Source organism: Chroicocephalus ridibundus, chromosome 8 (assembly GCF_963924245.1).
Source record: "Chroicocephalus ridibundus chromosome 8, bChrRid1.1, whole genome shotgun sequence".
In the NCBI taxonomy this organism is placed as follows: Eukaryota; Metazoa; Chordata; class Aves; order Charadriiformes; family Laridae; genus Chroicocephalus; species Chroicocephalus ridibundus.
The window spans coordinates 39,195,672-39,220,713 of NC_086291.1; the positions used below are offsets into that span (position 1 = coordinate 39,195,672).

The 25,042-nt window shown below is 38.7% G+C and overlaps 1 protein-coding gene across 4 annotated transcripts in view; it reads left to right on the forward strand.

Annotated features, from left to right (window-relative positions):
* The window catches only part of CRAMP1 (cramped chromatin regulator homolog 1), a 48,302-nt gene that overhangs the window by 3,483 nt on the left and 19,777 nt on the right, over positions 1–25,042 (forward strand). For 3 of the 4 annotated variants that reach the window (XM_063343565.1, XM_063343564.1, XM_063343566.1), the window contains 6 exons: positions 9,254–9,447; positions 11,101–11,254; positions 13,367–13,450; positions 16,118–16,166; positions 23,194–23,279; positions 24,025–24,148. In XM_063343565.1, the coding sequence (XP_063199635.1) occupies positions 9,254–9,447; positions 11,101–11,254; positions 13,367–13,450; positions 16,118–16,166; positions 23,194–23,279; positions 24,025–24,148 (691 nt within the window). The remainder of the gene's footprint in view (positions 1–9,253; positions 9,448–11,100; positions 11,255–13,366; positions 13,451–16,117; positions 16,167–23,193; positions 23,280–24,024; positions 24,149–25,042) is intronic. The other variant, XM_063343563.1, reaches the window with a different exon arrangement.

Sequence of the window (25,042 nt, forward strand, 5' to 3'; positions counted from 1 at the left end):
AAAAGGAAAAAAAAAAACAAACCAACTCACAAGACACTTTTATTTCAATGATCGGTTTACCCAAACAACTATTTTGAAAACTGCTACAGAATACGCATATTGGCATGTTTGTTCCTGAGGTTTTGTGAGTCCTGCATTACTGTTGCAGAACAGTTTGGGCATTTCCATGCAATTTGTTTTTTTTTGTTAAGACTGTTTTGTGTACATCTGAATGTCTGTATGTACATACATACACACGCTTTTTTACTTTAGCATTGTAGATTAAAAAATTTGATTTTTTTCAAAGCTGTTTCTTACTTGAGTAGCCAGAAGACAACAGGGATATTTGAATATCTTGGTGCTATTGTGTGTGCTCAGGAGTTACTGGGCGACACCTGGCACCATAGTTGGGCTGTACTTGAGACTAATTTTGGATACTTCGTGCAAAAGTATTCAAGTGTTATTTTCTGTTAATTTTTGAGTAAAACAGCACTCAGAGATTTCTTCAGCATTTGTAATGACAAAATTTACTCTTTTCTGCTAAAATGAAGTAAAACTCCATCTAGCATAAATGTGTCTTGGAGTTTACCTCAGTCTTTGGTCCATTACGGTGGTATGCGCGTGCGGGACGTTAGGTAAATAGTACGAATTATGCCAGTTTTGTGTTGCAGTAATAAAGCAGTGCAAATTATGATATTTCAGTTACTGTCATATCATGAAAAAAATTCTTCAACTTATTTGCTTGACAGTTAATTTATATAATTGACTAAAGTATTTTTTAATACCTTAGCAAGTCCTCTTTAATTTCTTAGAACTTTTTGTTCTAAGTGGAAAAACTCCTATATGTGATGTTGGCGGGTAGAACAGGAAGGCCTAAGTAATTTTTCTCCCAGTTGCATTAAGCCAAATAAACAAACAGATGGAATACCCAGGAGTGTTTAGCTATTGATAATTGTTTCAAGGGTTGTAAATAGTATAAAATGCGATGAGGTGTTTCTTTGGAATATGTGGTGTCTGTGATTGAGAAGTCAAATATATGCATTTGAAATTATTCCATTGCTTTGAAAGCGCATACATATTTGAACGAAATACATGTGTCTGTGCACGTGTATATTCATGTTTCTATATTTGTACATCAACATTTATTTCCAGTTTTAGAGCAGCAGAACGATTTTTAACTGGGTGTATTGACACAACTGAAAAGCAAACTTTTGCAATTCAGATTCCAAAATAACCCTAAAAAAATTATATACAGAAAGGAAAATACTATTTCGTCATCGGTCATAGATAGTGCTTGTATCACTGCACCTGACTATGTTGTTAGGTTTGGGGAAACTACTTAAATCATTGAGGGTGACAGGCAGTGGTAGAATTATGGTTGCGCTTCACTTTTTGAACTGTAGGACCAGCCCCAGCTCTGCCTGGCTAGTTTTGATGTGAATGTGTTAAAGTTGATTTCTCTGATATGGTTGAGTTTATAACTGACAGATCTTGGAGAGCAGAGCCACGGAGTGGGATCCTTTCTGATTTGAGTTCTTTACATTCAGGCATGCATACTGAGAGGTTTTCCAGGCTTGTCTGAATTCTCCCTGATGGGATGTCTGGTGATCAGAATTTATAGGGCTTTGCATTCTGAGTGAAGTGTCTCACAGACCTATCTTCCAATAGGGATATAATGGAAGGGTGAAGATTACTAATAAAGATTGGACTTAGATCCTTCCATTTGCTGTCCTACCAACTTTCTCCTCCCCCTGTAGTATAAAAATGATAAAAAGCTGGAATGCGCGTGCTTTGGAACAGCTCTGAAAACTGGAAGCTTTTCCATTTTGCATGTCACAGTCAAGGTGATAGCTGCAAAGGTAATTTTAACATTGGCCAGCAGGAGTGTCTAGACCACACTTATACTTGGTACAGTGAAACAAGAAACTTGTTTTTTGTCATGGTCTTTTAATTATGCTATGTAACCCTTAAAATTTTATGAAAGTGGTCTCGCTTTTAGAATCTGTGTATAAACTAAATTTCTTTCAGGTTGTGGTTACTCAGCAGGCTTTGGCTTGTCCTGATTGTGTCTAAAAAAGTTTTGAAAATAGTATTTTTTTCCTGTCTGTTGCAGATCCCTCTTTACTTTTGGCATTTGTGCTTTTAGAGTGTCTCATTGTAGTAGACAAATTACTGATAAAGTAAACTTTACTACAAAGTGTAGGAAGAGTTTGCCTGCTCAGCAGCTGGTAACTTTTCAACTTTGCCTTATTGTGGTTCAGGGAAGATTGTTAACAATAATTTTCAAGTTCTGCCTAGTTGAATGTATAAGCGTATTGCTAATTTTCAGATTACCTGATGTAATCTTTAATTGTGTCTTTGGATTCTGTCTCTTGCCTTTTCTGTACTGAATTGCAGTTTTGAGTTTAGGGCAAAAATAGTAAAGTTTGAAGACTATTTCACTTCAACAAGCAAACACGTTTTGAATTGCTGAAAGGTTTATCAAACTTCCTGCACGAACGTCTACATCTATGCACTGTTTTTTGTTAGAATTATTATCATGTTATTTTCAAATGTTGGTCATCTTTTTATTGTATTTTCAAGTTTGTAGTCTATACCTCTCTTGCCTAATGCATGCCTTTTGAAGTATGAATGCTTGGAAGTAAGTCTTTAAGTAACTTGCATGAAATCAGAGAAGGAACTTGAAGGAATAGTGGGGCGGAGGGAATTTATTACTAGAGTTCAAAAGCAGGGAGGTCTTGCTGAGGGAGAGGAAGCAGACCCAGGTACGGTTGCTGAAAAAGATGTATTTCTGAAGGTTTGCATCTCAAATACAAGTACGCCACGTGATTGCTGAGCACAGGTTTTAAGGTGTGTTTTGGGTCTTTTTTCCATGAAGTGAGAGTAGAATATGCATGTGTATGTTGTGCCCATATGTCACACACGTGTATGTTGATAAAAACATGTGCAGAATACATGGCTGTCATGTGCTGTAAGTTTAGTTTGAACTAGAGTAGAGTGTTCCCATTTCTGTGGGTTTATCCATTTTCTGAATGCAGACTAAAGTCAGGAGCAAATCGTAACAAAGTCTAACGGTGATGAGCTGAAGCTCGAAGATGTCTTTTATGCTGTTGCTCTAGATTTATTCATAAAATGTGTAGAGTGGCCTAAACAAGTATTTGGATTTATTTTGCAGCAATAAGCAGTTCTTTCTTGGAAAAAATAATTATTCAGCTGAAAGCATTAATCGAATTAAAATGTTCCATCTTCTGACATTGTATAAAACTTGCTAGAAAGCAGTCCAGTTTGTTGCATGTCTTGTAGCATGTCGACTAAATTAACTACTGTCTTCTCCTGTGGAGAAGGATGTGTATACCAAGATACCCCATGTATTTGCTTACAATATGATTTTATTGTATCTTCCTAAGTTTGTATGTTGTAGAATATATTGTAACCTTCATTTGAAGTGTCTTTTCTCCATCGTTATTTCTCTAGGGCATGAATGACTGTTTAAAAACTACTGGCCTGGTCCCTTGTTCTAATATTATCCTCAGTTCTGTCCGTCTTGTTTACACTTGGTACTTCCATCCTACCCTGACGTGCTTTCATTCATTCTTCTCCCTCCCTTCCTGTGAAAGTGGCTCAGGACCAGAACTCCACAGTATCTCATCCCGCACCACAGGAGGAGGATTTTTGTTTTTTATGTGCCCCGTGCAGTAGGTAGTGAACTTTGAAAGGTGCCTGCCTTCAAGGCTGCACAGCCCTGTGGTTTAGATGGAACTTCATACTAGCCTTTATGGGTGTTTTCTAATGGAAGAGCAAGAGAATAATGATTTACTGGAGATGGGGGAGTAACAATTTATGATAAACTGTGTTTCTTTTTTACAGCTATGCTTGGTTAGCTCAAATACTGCAGCATTTGATATATTATATATTAAATATATACTGTCTGTAGAAAAACAAGCCTTTGGTATGGTTTTGTTTGTAGACGCCTGTTTATAATTTACACCGTATATGTTTAAACACAGTCAACTACATCTTGGTTGTGCAAATCTTTGAAATAATAAGAGGCAGAAGAAGCTAGACCAGTCTGTAGCCTTGTAGGACAGTTACCTGTAGCGTTTAAAACTTTGGATGTTAATTCATAATAAGAATGCTATATGGTAAAACCACGCAATATGGCAAAAGCTGTCCTAGTCTTACCCTTCTTAGGAGTCCATGCTATTTACTGTGGAGGCATACAAGGCAGAAACTTGTTTTCCAGTTACAGTGTTAGTACTCAAACTGAAGTGTTGACTTGCAGGGAACATGTCTGCCTCTCTTCCTCTCTCATCTGTATTCTCTTCTCAGCTACAATTCTTGGAGACAAAAGCAAATTGGATGTAGCCTGCAGCTTTGTGGGGTTGTCCTTCCACAGAGAAAGTGACTTCACTTAAATTCCTAAAGCACACACTTTCTATGGGATCACCTGATTAATTTCTTCACTGAAGTAGTATCTGCCGTTAGAAAGGTACGTGGCTAGAAATGGGGCTCGTTTACCAAGCGATCAGAAAGAAAGTTTGGACATCTGTCTTCGATTGGTTTTTCATTAAAATCGATGAGTTCATTGGGGAGTGCTCTGCTATGAGAACAGCATAATGCATTTGAAGCTTTCTGGAAGGTATGGATGATAGCACCTTACCCAGCTCTGTTGGCAACCAATGTTTTAATGTGTGTTTCATAAGATGGCTGAGCACTAATGCAGGTTTGTGAGAATGAAATAGTCACTCGAAGGTGTTTTCTGGTATGGCCTCTTTCATGGCAATCTTTACTGAAACCCCTTTTGAAGGTGATTTTGTGTAATTTAGCCTTGGTAGTGGCTCCTGTAGAACTCAGAAGAAAGAATGTTCTAACGGAAACTTTCTGGCATGTTACAAGGTGGCATTTGCATCCTACGCTTTGGGGAGCGAGTTTAGCATCCTAACACTCCGCATTTGGCTGGTGGCATTCAAGAGTCTGTGAAAGTACCATCTCATTTATAAAGGTATTCCCTGATAGATGTTCCGCCTACAGTTGACTGGTGACTCCTGAAGAAGTTGAGATTTTGCAAGCTAAGCCTGTAGAACACCAATAAGAACCAGCCTGCGTGTTGAGATACTTGGTTGTGGTGGGGATTAACTCTGTGAATTCTAGCTTCTGTGGATGTGGGATCTGTCACAGAAGATGTGAATCAGCTGTTACGTAAAAGCTGCCAGTAGAAAACGTAAAAGCAAACACTAAGATGCTATGTAGAACCTGGAAGGAAGAAATTCTTACGGCTGTAGCCGTGATTACACACCGATACTATCAGCAACTCAATTATTTGATACGTGCAATGTTGCATTGTTGTCACTTTCATATCAGATTTTTAACTTGCAGTCTTTAAATCCCTTTATATAAATTTTTGCAAGTGTTTGTATTTTGATTAGAACCACAGAGAAGTCAGTTTATTCTGCAGAAAACGTAGTTTGAGATGATGTTATGCTATTCGCAGATAAATGAAGTTCTAATAGTGGGGCATATAGGTGGGTAGGGAACACAGGCTAAAAGGAATGAATAAGTTTCCCTGAAACATTGGTGTTCTGATCCATGATTTTGGGGGGTTACGGTTCAACTACCGAGTACAGAAACTTGATATCTTTGCAAACTGTGGGCTGAAAGCTGAGTGAAAATGCTGAGAACTTACCCATCCAAACTCGCTGCTTTGTACCTTGTATCGCAGGTGCTGGTGCTCCCCTATGTCCTGGAGTGAAGGGAAGTAATTGTCGTAGCTGTAACTGTGTGGAGGTCCAGTCCAGTGGTTGGGTGATGCAGGATGAGTAGACAGAGTGAGAATGAGCGTCTCGTCTTTGTCACATCTGCAGTGATCTCCTCTTGTAAATTATTTTAGTTGGAACTAACCTAAGCAGATTGTTAGAGTAAGCTCTCGTCCTCTCCAGCAGTTCTGCAGCAGTAATGGTATGACTGGCCTCAATGGACCTTTTTGTTTTAATGCATTACTGAAGTTTGAAATAATGTATTCTTGGGAATTAATGATGATCATCATCTGTCATTAGTGAGGAGGTGAAAACTTGCTAGCTGTTTTGTGTGTTACAAGAATCTCATGCAGTAAGATTGAAAGAATGAATTTATGGGGTGTAATTGAATGATGTATGACTATTTTTGCTTTTTCTTTTGCCTTTTATCCTGAATTGGTTTATAATACCAGGTTTTAGAATATACTGCATTCCATTGTCTGATGGAGATGCAGAGAAGTCTAGAGTGGATCGTGGTAACCCAATGATAAATATTACCAAGCACAGTAGTAAGAAAGTTTGGGCAAAGGGAGGATATAGCAAACTCCTTTATTCCTGGAAGAATTGAATGGAGCATAAGATCTCTGTAGAGGTGACAGGATATTAGAATTTTTAGATCTTCATATATGATACTCTAAACAATTGTCTGGATAGTAATATATTTGCATTTAAGACAAGATAAACTTCTCAGGACTACAGTTTGTCTTGTAGAGTAGTAAGTATATATAAAGGAACAAAAGAGCAATTATGAGCTACGTATCCTTCGTAGGAGTTGAATCAGTGGAGCCCTTAGCATAGATAGAACTGTTCGTTTCGTCTTCTACGTACAACTAAGAGGAAATCTATGAGCTTTATTAGAATTCAGTCCTCACCGATACTATTGCTTCTTATGCTTTTTAATAATGAAAACTTAATGTGTACCAAATGTACTGTACAATCTTTAGAAAATCCTTGGTAAGATCTGAACTTTGGGCAGCTGCCCTTAGGTTTTTCCTTATTTGAGTATGTATACAGTGATGTAAAAAAACCAAAACCCCCCAAAAAAACCCCAAACAAAAACCAACCACCCAACAATAAACAAAACCCCCAAACTTCGCATTCGTGGTTCCTCTGTGTGATTTCTAAGAAAGTTAGAGGTCTGCGATCGGAATAGTAACTTGGGAATAGAATCCTGTAGCTGTCTTTTGGTAAAGGACACCTTTTGCATTGGGAGCTGGTAGCAACAGGAGATTGTAGATTGAAATTGAGGACTGGTGTGTTTGAATTTCCCCTTCTTGACTGAAGATTTTAAATATTAAGATCTGTATTTCTTTACCATGCAAATTGTGATATTCCAATTTCACATTTGCGGAATAAAGAAGCAATTCTGCGTATTAAAATTCTTGGTTTTCTTCTCAGCCATCTCATAAAGAGCTCGGATTTTTCTTATGTTCTTTTTAAAAGTTTTTTTTTTTTTTTAAAGGATTTCCTTTCACATTACCAGAATTAAATTGCTTAACTTTCAATTATTTCATCAGTGGCTGTTGAAGGCTTTAGGAAATAGAGAAGCTGTTGATTTGAGGAGTTGTTTTTAAGTGCATTCTCTTTTAGGTGTCCAGTTCTTTTTCATGTTTTGCCTTACACGCTTCCCAGTGGTGACAGTAATTTCCTTCGAAAGGATCGAATGGTCATTCCTAGAAGTAAAAGAGACATTAACCTTAAAATGGTCTCAATATCATATTTTATATCAAGTAAATATTTATTGTATGCAGGGAAAAAATGTACTTTCACGCATCTTACTCTTTTCCAGGTTTGATTTCAAATGTTCTTTGTTAATTGAACAAAGAGGTTTTTTAGGATTTGGAGAAATATGGTTTCATCATCCAGAGGAATTACTTTTAAATTGCAACCAAATAGTTACACGTAAGATTTCAAATCTCTAAGCCATAGTAAGCCTATAACAGTTGATTCTTCTGACACTCTTTTTTAAATAGTATTAGGATTATGAAACTGGGATATCTCAGGTCTTGAATGGGATACATATATATACGTATATAAAAACACTGCCTTTGTCAGGTGAACAAGCTGCTTCATATAATTGAATTTTAAAAGATAACTGAACTTTTAAAGACTAAATATGAAAGAGAGAACTATGCGAAGCGTATAAAAATTTGGAAAACTAGTTGGGACTGCTGTATTGTACAAACTGGATTTATAAGCAAATGAATTTAGGCAAGCCACTTTATCATGACATAAACCACAAAACATAAAGGACAGTAACCGGAAAAATGGAAACCGTAATAAGCATTCTTTATAATGAGCAGTGTATGTTTAATATTAAAAGGCTCCTGCTTTATTAAGTACACTCCTGCATTGATAAGAGCAGTCAAATCTTAAATAATACTTCTTAGCAAAATTGAAGAGACTGTATTTTGGAAACGTGGGTTACTGAGAACGGTTACGTTTTCATGGAAAAAATTGAGTGAACCTTCTGGGAGGTGTCCCTGGTTTCTGGCTTAACATTCTGGTTTGATTGCTGTTGTGAATAAATCACAGGTTTAAGGTTAGTTGATAATGTTTTTGCTGATAAAAATGCCTTTGAAAGACTAATTGTTTCAGAGGAGATTAAAAGAAAAAAGAAGCTTTTTCTTCTGAAGTAAGGTGAGGCAGCGGAATCTTACTGCATTACATGCAGCTCTCACCTTCCTGCAGTTTCTCCATCCCACTTTCTTCCCTGTCCCTTACTTACATAAACAGCAAATTCTGTTAATTCCGTCAGGCTTTATTCTCGCTTTAGTAGTTCTGGATCTTAGTGGTATTTTTTGGATCCACATTATTTGGGGTGCTGATGAACTGACAAAGGTACAATCACGATTACACTTCTGTGCCTTTTCCAAAAGCCACACCAGGATTTGGGGAAGGAGAAGGGGTTGGGACTTGTCATCCTTGGGCAAAGTGTCAGAGATGATGCTCTTTAGATTGAGGATCAGACTCTTGAGAACACTGATCCATTGTCATGCGATGAAATAAGTAGACATCTTTCAGTCCTTTCATTACCACAGTTATTTCAGAGGCAGTAGGATCAAGACCAAAAACAAGGGTATGAAGTTATGTATATTTTCTCGTGGTCATTATTTTGCTGTATTGGTCACATCGATGCTCAGCGTTGCTCAGAAGTTCCCCTCGGCTGCAGAGCGGACTGGTGGATAAGCATCAGAGTGTATTGTCTTTTGGAGGTTGCTTTGGTATATTCCTGCTTATCTCTCTTATCTCTGGAAATACAAAACTAAGCCATTGAAACCTTCTCCTTGTTTTTTTGGTCTTTGAGATTTTATTTCTTTAAACAAACCCTTATTATTTGCCTGTTGTGTTTCAGGTGAAATATCTTGAAAAAAACCCTGATGGGGGTGGTGAAGGAGGAGGAGATTCTGAGTTCTTCAGTTATCTCTGTCCACGAATCCTCCTGTTGGCTTAATATTCACTCTGGTCATGTTTTTTTGCAGCAGCAGATAATGGAGGGACTGCGTCTGGTGGCACATCAGCAATTCCTCCCAGCAATCCTACTGGGAATTCCAAGTCAGCGGCCAGGAACCTGGGCTCCTCAGCTGGAGAGAAGGAGGAAGGAAAGAAAGTCAGGCGGCAGTGGGAATCATGGAGTACAGAGGACAAAAATACTTTCTTCGAGGGACTGTATGAGGTACATGTAGAGGAAAATAACAAGCTTAGATGGCTTTGTTTAGTATCTGGGTATTTCTAAAGAAGATTGATTCAGTTGAGATTTGCAGGAGCAAAATACACAGGTACACGTATGCATTGGTTTGTCTGGGTCTATACAGTTGGCTATAACCCAGCTGTCAGTCAAAGCCACAGTTCAAAAGTGTCAAGCTTTTCTTTGTTTTGAAATACATAGGAAATATTTGTGAGTTTTATTCATGAATATTTATAATAATTTAAGTTATTTTTCAATTATGGTTTTGTTTCAAGTGAGAAATAACATCCCCATCTCAACTTTCAGAAGCAACACGCTTATGCTGTAATATTATCAAATGAGAAAATGTGTTCTATTCTAATAAGAATTGTAGGCACGGCATTTCATATTTCACCATGAAGAAGTTTGTACTAGGGCTAAGAGACAAAGAAAAGTTAGATAATCTTATCTTCTATCTCATATGATGTATACAATGTATTCTTGGCTGTGCTATTCTTACGATTATTTTAAGAACACTTCTCTCATGAAAATACATACTAAAGGTGAAAACGAAGTTGTGGTTAGTTTCTTTCCACATGTGCATCTTTTTAAAAATTTTTTTAGTGGTAGGCATGATTCACATGTATGTATATTGTGGCCAAAATGAACACTTAAACACTGCTTTCCTTTTTTAACTCCTCTGACTTGCAGTGCTGTTCCTGGGAATCATGTAATTTTTAAGTCCCTTCGTCACTCAAAGAAAATGGTGGTTTTTTGAACACTGAGGGAAAAGTTCAAAAATTTTGCTCTATGATGGGTTTGGGACTCGGTTTGTTTGGTCCCCCACTTCCATTCATTCTGTGTCACGACATTTCGAAAGAGGCTTTCACACTTTGTATTTGAATCAGCTCCAACCTTTCTGAGATGCTAAGAAACTTAGTGATAGCAGAAACTCAGTGATAATGTATATAAAACTAAATTTTCCTCTTTTGAACTCCAACTATTTTATAGGAATTAGCTAGTTTTAAAGGGAGACTTAGGCGTCTCATTTTTATTTTTACTGAGAATAAACTTCTGAATGACCTGCACTGGAAAAATATGTTTTGTCTAAGAAGTTGTTTTTTTTTTTGTTTTTTTTTTTTTTTTTTTAAAATGCAATACTTTCCTTTATTATTTGATGCTCAAATTTTGTACTCCTAATAACTGGAACATGCAATTTACTGTAAATGAAAGCGAAGCTGTTAAATATAATAGGCTTTTCATTCACCCTAGTCAGGAATGGAGGTAGGAGAGATAGGGGGAAAAATACAGAGGAAAGTAAAGAAAGCTAAGTGAGAAGGTTGGTATTTTCAGTTCTGCTACTTACCACATTTATGAGTAAAGGTTTGGGGTTTTTTTCAAGTTTGCTAGCAACTTACAGGTTTTATTTTGAAATAGTTCAAGAAATTGGAAAGTTAATTTATTTTACACCTATAGTACATTTCATATAAAATAAAGGAAACCAGTGTCATTCTGATGCTATTGAGTTCTAATACCCAAGAATTTTATGACCATTGAAATCTAATTTCCCACAAAGAACTCCAGAGTCCTTCATGCTTCATGTCTTATGACAAGATAGAAGTTTGGTTTCGACTATTTGTATTTGTTTTATTTATTCTTCAGCATGGGAAGGACTTTGAAGCTATCCAGAACAACATTGCCCTGAAATACAAGAAGAAAGGCAAACCAGCAAGCATGGTGAAGAATAAGGAACAGGTCCGCCATTTCTACTACCGCACCTGGCACAAGATCTCAAAGTACATTGACTTTGATAATGGTTAGTATGCAATGACGTGGGCTTAGTGTCGAGCTCGCAGTCTCGTGAGGGCTGGAGTCCTGCCTTTGAGTGCCATCATGGAGGGTAGGAATGGTGGAGATAGGAGTAAATACTGAATAGGATTTCTGTGAACGTGTCTTACTCTTACTAGTGTGGCCATACTGAGGTTTGTGGTTTTTTGAAAAATGCTTCTCAAAAACTGGTATTTGTGTCGCTGCTTTTATATCGGTTCACCACGCCATAATAAATGCTGATCTTACTATTAATACTGGGGAAAAGCCAGGTTCAAGGAAGTGTTTTTCTGTTCTCAGGAACACACCTTTGAGGACAGCTACCTAAATGTTAGTCGGGCATGACTTCATCGAGCAAATTGTCTCCAGTACTATTTTGCGCTTCTTGGGGAAAGATAGAAAGAAATGAATAGTCTGATACAGGTGTAAACAGTGAAGCATTTGCTCACACTTTAAGTAACTTAGTATTCCTGTGATTCCCCTCTTTCTGTTCTTTTTCCTCCTTCCCCAGCTTGTTGAATGAGAAGGAAATCGGGAAGTCATATGCTAGTGGTGTTTTTTAACAATAATAGTAATATATGATCATTGATAATTGGTTTTTATCAAATGCATACTAGTCAGTAACGGGCAGGGAGAATTCAAGCCAATTTGTGGGTAGCCTAATCTGAGTAGCAAGTTAAAGAAATCTATTGCAGAGAGAATAGATTTTACTAAGGCCTGGTTCTTCTGACTTTTTGAAGGTATGAAGAATGTCGGTTCTCCCCTTAGCTTGTTGATCAAGTAAAGGTCTCGAGGGCTTTCCTGTCCTTTTGATGCTGTGTTCTAAGTTGCATAAATTGTAGCATGTTTCACGGTGGTTGAATTGTTTGGTCTTTAAACAATTCTTTCTAACATGAGCAAAAATTTGGATAATAAATTCAGCTATACGGTTTGTGGCCAGAGCTTCTCAAGTTACAAATAACTCATTAGTGAGAACTGTATATGACTAGAAAAAAGCTCAGGGAATGCAAGATAATGTACAATGTAGTCTCTTTATGAAATTGTTTTGTCTGTTCCTGAGATTAGGTTAATCTGCAGCAGGACTTACCTATCTAAAACACCCGTCATAAAGGTGTATTTTTGAGTTGCTTTTCCAAAACAAGACAGCGTTTTAAGATGAAACAAGCCATTAGTATTTTATTTAAAAAAAAAAAAGTTACAGCAAACACAGTATGTAAGAAGTTGAAAAAAAAAATAAAATAAAGGTGTCATGGAGGAACTTCATCTGTTTTCTGGATAATGTAAAATTCTGTATCTCTGCCTGTAAGGTCTGAAATCTCACCGTCTGGAGGAATTTCAGAATGAGTGCAGTAGTTTGATTAGCTGTAGTATTAGTAGAAATACACGTGCCTGGATTTTGAGATTACATGAGTCTGCAAGTCAAAGAGAACTGAATTCTTGATGAATAGTCAAGAATAAATATTTTCATCTGATTTGCAAACCACAAGGCAGTCTGTCCGTGCTGTCGTAGATATTTACATCTATTAGCAATAATAACGTCCCCATCACGTGTGTTGGTGAGAAAGGAGAAAAAAAACTTGGTAAAGTTGAATAAAATGTTTGCAATTCTTCATATAAAAATTTAGAATATAGAATTTGCATTAAATCTCTCAGGTGCGTTCAGGTGCGCAGAAGGCATTCTCTGTCTTCTGGAAAATTCAGACCTACTTCTTAATTTCCATATAGAAACAGTTCTATGTGAATTTTCTTGCGGGCATCTGGATGTTTCCTTTAGAAATTGTAAGTAGGTAAGTCATACTAGAGTTAGGTTTATTATGAATTAGCTTTATTTTGCATATTGAACTGTTGCATAATTGTTTAAATTCTGTGGAAGTTGCTTTTTTTTTTTCTGTAATCTAAAAAATACTGTGTTTCCCAGATATTTAAGTCACCAAAAGGACTATAGTGTTTAATGAAATGGAACTTCGTCTTACCTTCCATGTGGTGTTTGTCCCATCATTGCAAATACAAATCTGTCTCATTTTCAGTGTTGGAATGAGTGTCGGCAGTGTTGCTGTGTATCTGCAGTCTGCACCTCACTTACACCTTTTCTGCTTTTCAGTGTTTTCTCAAGGGCTGAAAAAATCCTCCCTGGAGCTTTATGGCTTAATCTGCTACGGGGAGCTAAGGAAAAAGATTGGGGGATGTGAGTATGATGACTTTAAATTATTTTTATATGGTAGAATCAGAAGTGTCTACCCTTGAAGTTGGCAATGTCTGATACAGTTACACTTTTGAGTTATTCAGAATTTGTGTTCGTCGTATTCTATTGCAGTAACCTGTAGTGTCGTTTTTTCATTAAATGTATTTTATTGTTAAAGAACACCTTAGTCTGTTGCATTAGTCCCTTTTTTTGACATATCTTTAGTTTTTGCTATCCGTGGTATGCAGTGCAAGTGATACCCACAGATGACAGGTAAATGTATGTGGAGCTTAGATTATCTATTTTATTCTTGAAAACTAAGAAATTAAATGTGTAAATGATACCATTTGCACCCACAGTTATTTCTGCCTATGCAATCAAAATCTGGGATAGTGCCTTTCTCTAAGTCATTCTCTAAATTACTTACTGAACTCAGAAGGTGAAAAAGTATTACAAATCATAATCTGAAATAATAACTTTACTGGCTAACCAAGGTGCATTCTGACCTTGTCCGTAAGGGTGAGTGTAGGCAGGTGAGTATATGCCACCCCAATGCTCCCAGTTTTCTGGAAACTGATTAGTTGCATTAGCAAGATAGCTGAGTTTAGGGTTAGTACCATGTTCATAGAATGGTTTAGGTTGGAAGGGACCTTAAAGCCCACCCAGTGCCACCCCCTGCCCTGGGCAGGGACACCTCCCACTACACCACGTTGCTCCAAGCCCCCTCCAACCTGCCCTTGAACACCTCCAGGGATGGGGCAGCCACAGCTTCTCTGGGCAGCCTGGGCTCACCACCCTCACAGCCAAGAATTTCTCCCTGGTATCTCATGTCAGTCTCCCCTCTTCCAGTGTAAAACCATTCCCCCTCCTCCCATGGCTCCCCTCCCTGGTCCAGAGTCCCTCCCCAGCTTTCCTGGAGCCCCTTTAGGGACTGGAAGGGGCTCCAAGGTCTCCCTGGAGCCTTCTCTTCTCCAGGCTGAACCCCCCCAGCTCTCTCAGCCTGTCCTCACAGCAGAGGGGCTCCAGCCCTCCCAGCATCTCCGGGGCCTCCTCTGGCCCCACTCCAACAGCTCCGTGTCCTTCTGCTGTTGGTGCCCCAGAGCTGGAGGCAGCACTGCAGGGGGGGTCTCCCCAGAGCGGAGCAGAGGGGCAGAATCCCCCCCTCGCCCTGCTGCTCGCGCTGCTGGGGATGCAGCCCAGGCTGTGGTTCACATGGTCTTTATGGCTTCCAGACTAGAAAGCTGTGATGTGGCTAGCTTGGAGAATGGGCAGAGCAACATGCACTGTATGCGCTAGTCAATCCACATGTACCTTCTTATCTGTGTATTTATTTTTTTTTTCATTCATCCCCAAACTTTTTGTAGAGTCAGTGTTACGTCATAGAGTATCTTCTACGTTTTTTGATTAATTTGTGAGACATGGAAAATCTTCAAAATACTTTCACTTCTTTGTAAAGTCATACTAGTTACAAAGTGAGAAAGACAAGAAAGTTTTAATGACTGGATGTAATTCCTAATAGAATAGTGGTATTTTGGCAGATTTTTTTTTCTATACTATTCCCTCACCTGGGATTTTTATTGTAAAGCGTCATGAATGAGATTTTTGTGAATGATCATACTGACTTTATTCTGTTAGTTCAAAGATCTCCAGTGTGTTAATTCATCTTGGAGAAGCAATTTTGAACTGTTTTGTGGCAAAGAAGGTGCAGAGGCAAGACAAATTGCATTATCAGTAGAAATCAGTATTAGTGTTTCTTCCCTATATCCACACCTTAACTTAAAAGCATCAACAGACCCTCCTTGTGATGACTGGCAAGAAGGTTTCCCACAGTCACCATAGCAATGCATGCATACTCCGTGCTTCTTTCTTTTTATAACTTTAGTACTTGGTTACAGATTTTTGCCCAGTGTCACTTGGAAAATTCAGGTCTCCGAGACCAAATGGGCTTAAGCTGCAAGCCTCTATTCCCAGTTTATGAGACGTCTGCTCTGCAGCGGGTGAAAGTAGTTTCTTTTTCTTTTTTTCTTTTTTTTGGTGGTATTCACCCAGTCCTGTCTTCCCAGAAATTGAGATAACTTATGTAGAGCTCTTGAGATGTGAAAGGATGTCAGGAATACTTTCAGCATTGCCAGAGGGAGGTTAATTGTTCAGTAAATAGTTCTGGGCCAGACTATCATAGAGAATATAAATTAAGTCACCATAATGTCCATTTAAAAATTTGCTGTGTAACGCAGAGAAGAAAAGTGTGGGCTACATGTGCATTTTATTATTTTTATTTCCTTTTTTTTTTTTTATTGCATTCGGTGCTGAGAGGGCTTGATGCTCTTTCATTATGCTGTGCTGCCTTAGCAACACTGATTGAGCAGGAAGATGAGGAAGCTTTTCTTTTTAATACCGCAGTGTCAGATTAATGCCTGGCAACCCAAGATGACTATAGCACCTAAACTTGGGTCATTTAATCCGTGAGTAAAATGTAATTTTCAGGGCAAGAATCGTGTAAAGCTTGCATGTATGAAAATAGAAACTTTTCAGAAAGGGTATGTTATAGCTCATTTGCGCACATCAGTTCTGTGTGAGAATAAAACGTAATAGCTTTGAAAACCAAACAGAACACAAAACCAGTTATCGCTTCAAATCCTAATTCACTGTGTTGTCCCATTTCATGTAAAGGTATGGATGACAAGAATGCAGCTAAACTCAATGAGCTGATTCAAGCCGGGTAAGTAAGAACTCACTCCTGAAAGTCTTAAAAGTGGGTTGTTCAGCAGCTTGATTGTTGATTCGGTCATCCGGAGTCTGGGGGGCATTCCTTACTTTCTTAGAGCTGCAGTTTGACATTTTCCATTCCTAATTTGCTCTGTCTGGGGTTTTTTTCCTCCCGTTTTCCATGAAGCTATTAATTGTTATTAGTAAGAAATGATGGGTGACATTTAAGAAGGTGATGAAATGAGAGTTCTTTACAGAAGTTACGGCGTTGTAACTGTTGATTTGCTGTAGGGAATATAGTTCTTCTCCAAACAGTTCTGCCAGAGGTGCTCACAAGTCCTGACGTTCAGACCTGAAACAACGCTTCCAGTACCCCGTCGGCCTCAGCCCCCCGGTCACTTCAGCATCTGCTTGACTTTAAGAACGAACGTTCTCTTTCACTTCCAGAAAGAATTCGGGATTTGGGGGTTCAGTCTTGACGATGTACTTTTAGAAAACAGGAGGGATTAGAAATTGCTGCGCTATTACAAATGGGGGAATACCTGATGTATTTCTACGTAAAATTTTCTGAGCTGGTCCTGCATTTAGAGTTTGTGTATTCTAAAGTGAAACTTCTTTTAGAGGATATTATTTTAAGGAGTGTGACCATTAAGCAGGCATCACTCAGCGGGCATTGGTTTGTCCTAATCATGTCTTTAAAAGCGATTTGGAAATAGCATAATTTTCTGTCTGTTGCGAATCCCTGCTGGCATTTGTGCTTTTAGGGTGCTTCATTGCAGCAGACAAATTGTTAACGAAGTAAATTTTACTGTAAACCATGGGAAGAGTTTGCCTGCTCAGCAGCACTTTACCTTGCATAAAATGGGTACTTGCAGTCACACCTTTCTGTTGTTCACAAACCAAGTTTCCAAATGAGTTCCTTACAGTTTATTAAATTTTCATCTCCTAGGAGATGCACTTTGTACAGTGTGCTGTTCTGTTGCACGTCTCAAATGTGATTATTTATGAAAACGCTTGTTCGTTCTTTTGTTAACTACGAAGTTTGAAATCAGTAGAGAAATTGTCACTTAGTTTGGGTTTTGTACAATTAAGAAAATCTTTGCAATAAGTTGGGTTTTTTTCATCCAACAAAATGATTCTTAAAACAAAATTAAAATCTTAATGTGGAGTTATTGGTTAAAATGGGCCTGGGATGAGCCTTTTTTTCCTGCTAGAGTCCCGAATATCTCTAGAGTTCAGGGTATAGGCAGTCATTTTCGTCTCTGTGTTGTACTGGAGAGCCTTTCTAATACTGTTTCATCCAAATAGACTAAACCGTAATGAATGAGACTGATGATTTTTAGCAAGCTGTACCTTCAGGCTAGCACTTTGCATGATTAAGGCCTTAGTTCTTCTAATTAATTGTTAATGAGAGCTGATGATTTCTACGAAGTCTGGGTGTTTTTTCTATAAAAGTCAGTCTTGTAACAAACCATTTTGAGAACAGGAATCTTTGCATTTGAAGATATTAATTCTAATCTTCTAACCAAAAAGTAGAGTGGATGTAATATTAACATTCTTAGGCAGTTCAGAAATTGCATAGGCTCTTGCATGGGCTTTCTTCCTGCCAGGTGGAGGACACATCTTTGCTTCCCTTTTTGTCCTGTGTCTCTTACCCCATTTGGTGGGTAAACCTTATCAGTTGGAGGAGCAAACTGCGTAGGGGAAACAATGTCCACCTTCTCGTCCTCATTACCACCTGGATGGCTACACCATCGGAATTAATTCCCTGCGTGTGCAGGGCAGCCTCCTATTTCACACAAGCAAACGTGTTGCATATATCCCATTAGATTAAGCTTACCGTCTTGCTCAGTGATGTTACAGTTCTCTGATCCCCCTCTCTATTTGTAAGCAGTTCTGATTTTCAGTTCTTGCCATGTTTGTTTCAAGTGAGTCCCTCTGAGTGCAATGCGCTTTGTAAGGCTTGTCACTATGTTGAAAGTCTTGAGTGAAAGCAAACCAAAAGTGATTAAAAATGTGGAACATGCATTATTCTGATGATCTTCTGAACTAGGTAAGCGTTAGTCTCATTTAATTGGCAAGAAAGGCCAAGAGAGGCTAAGATTGTGAGGAGCTACCTGGCAATGTATTTGCAGGATGACTATAGACAAACCCTGGAGTTACACATTCTAATTCAGAGCTTATTTTGCTTATGTTACACGTCATCCCTGGCTTTCTGTAATAAATACATGGTGTATGGAAACACAAACCCTGTGAGGTGCTCATAAGAAAACTGTGTTGAAAATCTTCCTAGCTTGTAACTCGGGTTACAGATACTAAATAGTGCCTGAAAACTTCATCAACTGGCCATTTCAAGCAATGGCAAAATCTTTGTGTGAAATGTCCCTGTTTGGTCCTTGAAGTTAAGGCCATTCACTGCTCTGCATCTCTGTCAGAATGTCAGCGACGTGTCAAATCAGGGCCTTTGGTACAGCTGTAGTTGGATGAGTCAGGGATCTTTTAGAGAAGAGATCAAAGTTTTGATATTTGTAAATATGCAAGGGGAAGAGAAGAATTGTTCTGTCAGCTTTTGGAACTGGTCGGGGTGGTTTGGCGTACTCATGTCAACACTGGCCCACATGAGCTGCTTAAAGAAGTTTTCAGAATCACTAAGCAGGACAACTACGAAACAAAGCTCCCTTAGAAATTATAGGGAATCTGGATCCCTTTCTGTCCAGTCCTTTGTCGCTAGCTTTTTATTACAGCAACGATATGTTGCTGGACTGTGGGATTAGGATATATAACAAGAAACAAATATTTATGGCAGTATATCAGAACTGCTCAGAGACCCGTTTAAATAAACCGAAGGTTTTGTGTTTTGTTTCACTTTTAGAAGTGAAGCATTTTTATTTAACGTAGGTTTTGTAACCGTCTTTACATTTAATAAAAAAAAAACCTGCATTAGAGGAAATTAAATATTTTCTGGATATCTTCGTAAATATGTAGGATTTGTGGATGAGTTAAAAAAAAAAAAAACAAAACACAAAAATCACAACAAACACATAATTAAAAAAATAACATAAATATGCAACAGTTAAAGCAAAGTACCACTCCGTGTCTGTTAGCGTATGTGGTTTTGCCCCCCCAACCCGAGGCTCTTGATATCACAAGTAAGAAAACGGTTAAAGACAGAAACTTTTCACAGGTATTGATCGATGCGTCTGGGTCAGTTCCTGGGTGTGCTTTGTGTGGAGTGGGAGTGATCCGTCACTGCCTTCAATTGCCTCCTAAAAGCTGTTTGGCGTCCTGAGGGGGGATTTGTAACTCCCTAAAAGTCTTGATAATAAAATGAGCAATTCGTCCTGAAAAAAATTGTATACAAAGCCGACCTTTTTAAGTAGGCAGAATATGTTCTTGCTGTCAAGTTGTATTAGCAATTCTTAATGCACATTCAGCAGAATAACTTTTTTTTAATGTCTGCTATTTTCTGCATTTGGAAACGTACAAGATCTAGCTAAGAGAAGAGAAGGAAGGAAGTATTTTTAAGATAAGATTAGTTCTGTTGCAGGTGGTCTCCTTTTTACTGTACTTTTCTTTTAAATTAGTAAAACTATTCTTTTTACAACCTCCCAGCCATGGATTTCAATTAGGAAACTACAGTCTCTAAATATATCTAATTTTATATTAGTTTAAAGAATACCTTACTATGAGGGTCTCCCTAGATTGCTTGAAACCCATCATACTTTGTGGAAAAGGGAACTAGGGGAATTACTCCTGATTTGCCAAGCAGAACACCTAAATCTAGGCAGCTGGGATGCTACTTCTAAAATATATTTTAGGGAACAATAAAAATAAAAGTATTGATTGCTGTAGTCAAGGAAGAGTGCTGTAGTGCCAAGGCGAAAACTTCCATGTGAAGCTTTTACTGTTTTGTCAAATTTTTCTGTGTTCCTCCATTTACTGAACAGTGTACTTTGCTTCCGAACTTCTGAACTGTGCTGTTCTCATTCAGTACTCGGGGAATACAGTAGTTCCTGCTCCTCTATCAGCAGTTTTGCATTTGTTTTCTTTCCTCCAATATGATTTTTCTCCTAAATTTTTATATATATATCTATATTAAATATCTTCTCCGTAACATACTTAAAGTTTTTCACACTTCTTTTCTGGCTTTTGTCCTAGGTTGTGGTGGGTTGTTTGGTTGGGTTTTCTCCCCACCTCTGCCTTTTAGCACGGATACAAATGCAGCCAGGAGCTTATGATGCTGATGTGTTCATTTGTGACCTGCTCGGGGGCAGTAACGGGTAGTGGGTCTCCGCAGCCCAAGGTGCCACTGAGCAGGTGGGAAACAAATTGTTGGGGAACAACTGACAGGAAGCCTGACTCTGTAATAAATGCTTTATGGCCAACTAGTTAAGCTCCTTAAGGGAAACGGAAAATACGAAAAATGAACAGCAGTGTTTTTCTTCTTCCTTCTTTTTCTTGATCCACTCAGCTCTGCTGTTGGAGGTGGAGCAAATTTGCTGTCCTAAAGTAGTGTAAACTTGCAATTTAGCGACCTGTTTCAAGGTGCATTTCTTTTCACTGGCTTTAGTGGATTTTGTAATGAGGCTCATATGAAACTCTTGTTTTCCACTAGAAGAGGAGGGGACATCCAGGCATGTCTTCCCTAAGCAAGGAAGTCATTACACCAGTTCTGATTGCTGTAATGCTGTAATTAACTCCTTGCGGGAACAAGGGAGACAGTAATTTTGGCACGTTCATGCAGCAGTGTTGTTTTCTGCACAACTGTTCAGTCACATTCACAGACTTTGCGTTTGCTAGCAGTTGGATATATTCATGCATCCTGTCATCTCAACATGAGTTTTATAAAATTACTTGCTCTGATGAACAGCGTTAGTGGTAATAGAATAAATGTAGCTTTTGGTGAATCCCCGTAGGTAAAGGCAAGCCGTATTTGTTGTGAATCATAAGGATGTGTTACGTAGTTTTACACTAAAGTAACACGCCTAGAGATTTCTAGGAGCTATAGTAAAAGTTGAAGAATTTTAGTCCTCGGCTGTTTTTTCAGTTACTGTTCTTGGAGGAAATAAGAAGTACTGGACAAAGAAATGTAATATGTAGCTAGAATTCTTATTTACTGCAAATTTGCTCAGGTTCTGCCAAATCCTTCAGGTTTTGTACCAGGCACTTTTATACTAGGCAGTGGCTTCTGCCTGCTGGCTGCAACCAAATTTTAGGTTTGTGGAAAAAAAAAATAGCGGAGATTTTCCACCTAAAGATTCGGACCAAAGAGAAAAGTTGTCCAAACATTGACCAGCTGAATTTGAGAGCAGCAGAATTTGTAGTTGAGTTTCCTGTTGTTATACATTGTAGTCCCCATTAATTTGACATAAGTGAGTTTGGGTTGATTCATAACAATCTTGTCCTCACTTGTACTTCAACTTGGTTTATTTACACATTTAAAAAAAAAAAAAAAGAGGGTGCTAGCTGCACATGATTAAACTTATTTTCATGAGACTTATTTTGTAAAAAATGCTGACTTTCTGATAAAATCGTATCTTCACTTTAATATGAAGACAAAGACGATATTGAGCCTCATGCGTTAAGGCTAAGGTGTCCATTGCAATGATCAGGAGGAAGTTTTACCTTTTACTTTTCATCATTACCGTATGTCATTGACTAGGTGTCCACAAGTGTTACCATGTCCTCCTCTAAGAGTCTTTCCACTGGCAGAGACTGGCCATTGTACTTGGTGAGATCTTAAAAAAATCTGATTTTCCAACAATTCGAGTTAGGGCTAGGTTGAAGGAGGAAAGGTAACAACAATGCTTCTGTTACAGCAGCCGCAGCGTTGTCTGATATGGAAATAGGAAACACTGTTTAAAACCAGGCAAGTAGCTCTTGGGTCTTCTTCGTTTTTTCTTAAGTAGCACTGTTGCTGGTTTCACTTGACAGCCTGCTCCTTTTTTCATGAATTAAGCCATCACTACTTCTGTGTCAGAGCTCGCGCTGTTAGGAAGAGCGAGGGCTAACGTATTCCCTCTAGCTGCCGGTAGCTCAGTGCAGATTGAGGAAATTTGCTCTTCCAGCCCTGGGATATTCTGAATCTGCAGGAGTTCAGAGCTTAGTAACTGAAGCTTTTGAGCTGCTCACCTCACCAGCTCCATCTTCTCAGGTCTGGCTTCACTTCTGCTGACCTCTTGCAAATTTCCCTCTTAGCAGTGTAGACGAGTGCTCTTTCTGCCTGATGTTGCCTTCCTTACGGCATAGGAAAAGATCAGATCCTGCTGTAGGAATATTCTCTCTCCTTTCTTTCGTTTTACTTGCGAGGGTTTGTGTTTGATCCTGCTGCTTCTGTGCTAGCTGATCCTTGGTGCTTGAAGTAATAGGTAGTAAGTACTGCCATCAGCAACGGTTGGTCTCCATGCCTGCCTTTTAAGTCTTTAAAAAGAAAACAGGCCTGACGGAGTGAAGAAATCAAATAGTTCCACTGTGTGAAAAGAAAAATGGCCTCTTGCTTTTAAGGATCTTTATAGTTGTTAATGTGGTATTGAAGCTAAAAACCAGTGAAATCATACTGTAAAAGTTACTTTGTTCAGATTCCTGCACAAGCTGTTAGACCTTATTTCTGCAACAGATTTGGTGTTGATATTCTGGAATGGAAGATAGAGTTTATCTTCCCATAGTTAAGAATTAGGAGTATAAAGAGGAGCCTGAAGCAAAGCCACTTGTCTTTTGCGAAGAAGTTGTCTCTGAGGGTACTCTTCAACTGAAATAACATAATTCTAGTCTGCTTTATAAAATAGCAATCCCTCCCTAAGCAAACAGCCCAGTGTTTCATGGAAGTCTGGAAGAGGAGAGTCACAAGAGTATAATTTCTATAATGAAAAGTAAGGTGATAGAAAAGATTGAATGCTCTTGTGAATCTTCACTGCAAACCCCTGCGTTTCTTTGTTCATTGCTGTATCCATGATTGTATTTGACTCTGTGTCCCTAATGTGCGCGTATTCACAAACTTTTGTTAATGGTGCCTGTAAATAATTCTCTTTCAATGTATTTAGGGCTACGACTGTTCGTTACAAAGGCAGAAACCTTCGTATCAAAGCTCCGATGTGCAGGGCTTTGAAGAAACTCTGTGATCCAGATGGTAAGTAAGAGACACTGGAACGTGAAAGGGTTTGAACAGATGGTCGGAAGAATATGAGAGAGAGTAGGCCCGTTTGGTGTGTACATCACTGGCAGGGGAATTTGTGCTATTTCACATTCGTGTTGGGCACAGATGTGTCCCTATTGTCTTACTTATCCTGTTTGCTTGTATAATCCCAATAACGTTAGGACCCACCCAGCTCTCTAAGTCTTGGAGTATGCCACTAGCTAAATTGAAAAGGAAATAGCTACATCAGACAAGATCGCTACTGCTTTACAAGTTGTTCTTTTGCTAGATGGGAAGGTTAGTCCCTGATGTGAGTGAATAAGCAGTAGTATGTTACATTGAGCATTTTAGACTTTTAGCTTCTCCAGTTCAGCTATGTGTGGGGGTTTTTTTTGTTGTTTTTTTTTTTATTTTATTTCTTCCTTCCCCCGCAATAAGTAGAATCAGTGCAGTTTAAAGGTCTGAAACCCTGTACTTGTTCAAATTTTCCAGCCACCTGGTTTTGGCACTGCTTGCTCAGCTGGAAGCTCCAGTAACACTGCAGTGTCTAAGGAAAAAAATAAGCGTATTGGAACAGGAGGTAATCTAAGGAAGCAGGCTCCGTTGGCGAAGCTGAGCTGCCTAAGTTGTCTGTAGGTGATGCTGATGTCTGTGATGCTATTTTTCATGTAACTGAGCATATAGCGTTCTGAGTTGTCTTTACTTTGACCCGTGTGCTTTGTGCTTCATCTCCCTTCAGGCGTTAGTGATGAAGAGGACCAGAAGCCAGTACGTCTTCCTCTCAAGGTCCCTGTGGAGTTGCAGCCACGAAATAATCATGCGTGGGCTCGAGTACAGAGTCTTGCCCAGAATCCACGGCTCAGGTAATGAAGAACTGATTGTGGTGCTCAGGGTAGAATAGGGAAATATATGAGCAACATTCTAGCATCTTCCTCTTTCTTCAGGGTTCTCTTTGCCAACAGGGCAGTTCATTTTTGATAATTCAGTTCGCCTAAGTGTACTTACTCTGAAGACTTTGTCCAACCAGAGCACATAATTGGTGTAAACGTGATATATCAGACCGGAAAATTAGATTGCCATTGTTCATTATAGCGTTTAATTTGATTAATGATGGGAGCTACTAGAGTTGGAGACAACTATACTTTGTGCCACTTACACCCAGGTGTCAGAGCAGAGTGCAAGTGAAATGGAGATACGCAGCACTAAATCTGCTAAAATTCGTATTGAATGTGTACCATAAGACAGAGACACAGGGGAGGGTCAGGGGTGCCTGCAGCAAGGCTCTGAACACATCAGGTGCAACACAGTGATACTAGCAGAAAGGAATGTAGTTGTAGCTTAATCTCCGTGGAAGATGTAGGTAGTGCTGCTCTTTCAGTATCATCAATGGCTGTTCATCCTAGGACTTCCATCTAGTCCAAAACTCGGGGCAGAAAACATCTGTGATGTTGATTGTTCTTTCAAACAGAGTACTTCAGTGTAATGACCAAAGATCAAGCATAGAGGAAAATTAAGATTTTTAGCATTAGGTTTATTTTGTAAAATGCTTTGAGAGCAAAAAAAGTAAATGTTTCGGGGTTTTTGGTGCCCCTTTTTCTCTTTCTTTCTATGCTTCGTGTGGTAGCTCTGCGCATTGCCTGCACTTTTGCAGTTTAGCTAAATCTTGCCATTTTTCCTATCGTCTTCTTCCATCTGGAGAAACTAATATCTTGAATCATGGCAATCATATTTATCTGATAAGCTTTTAGATCTTTCTC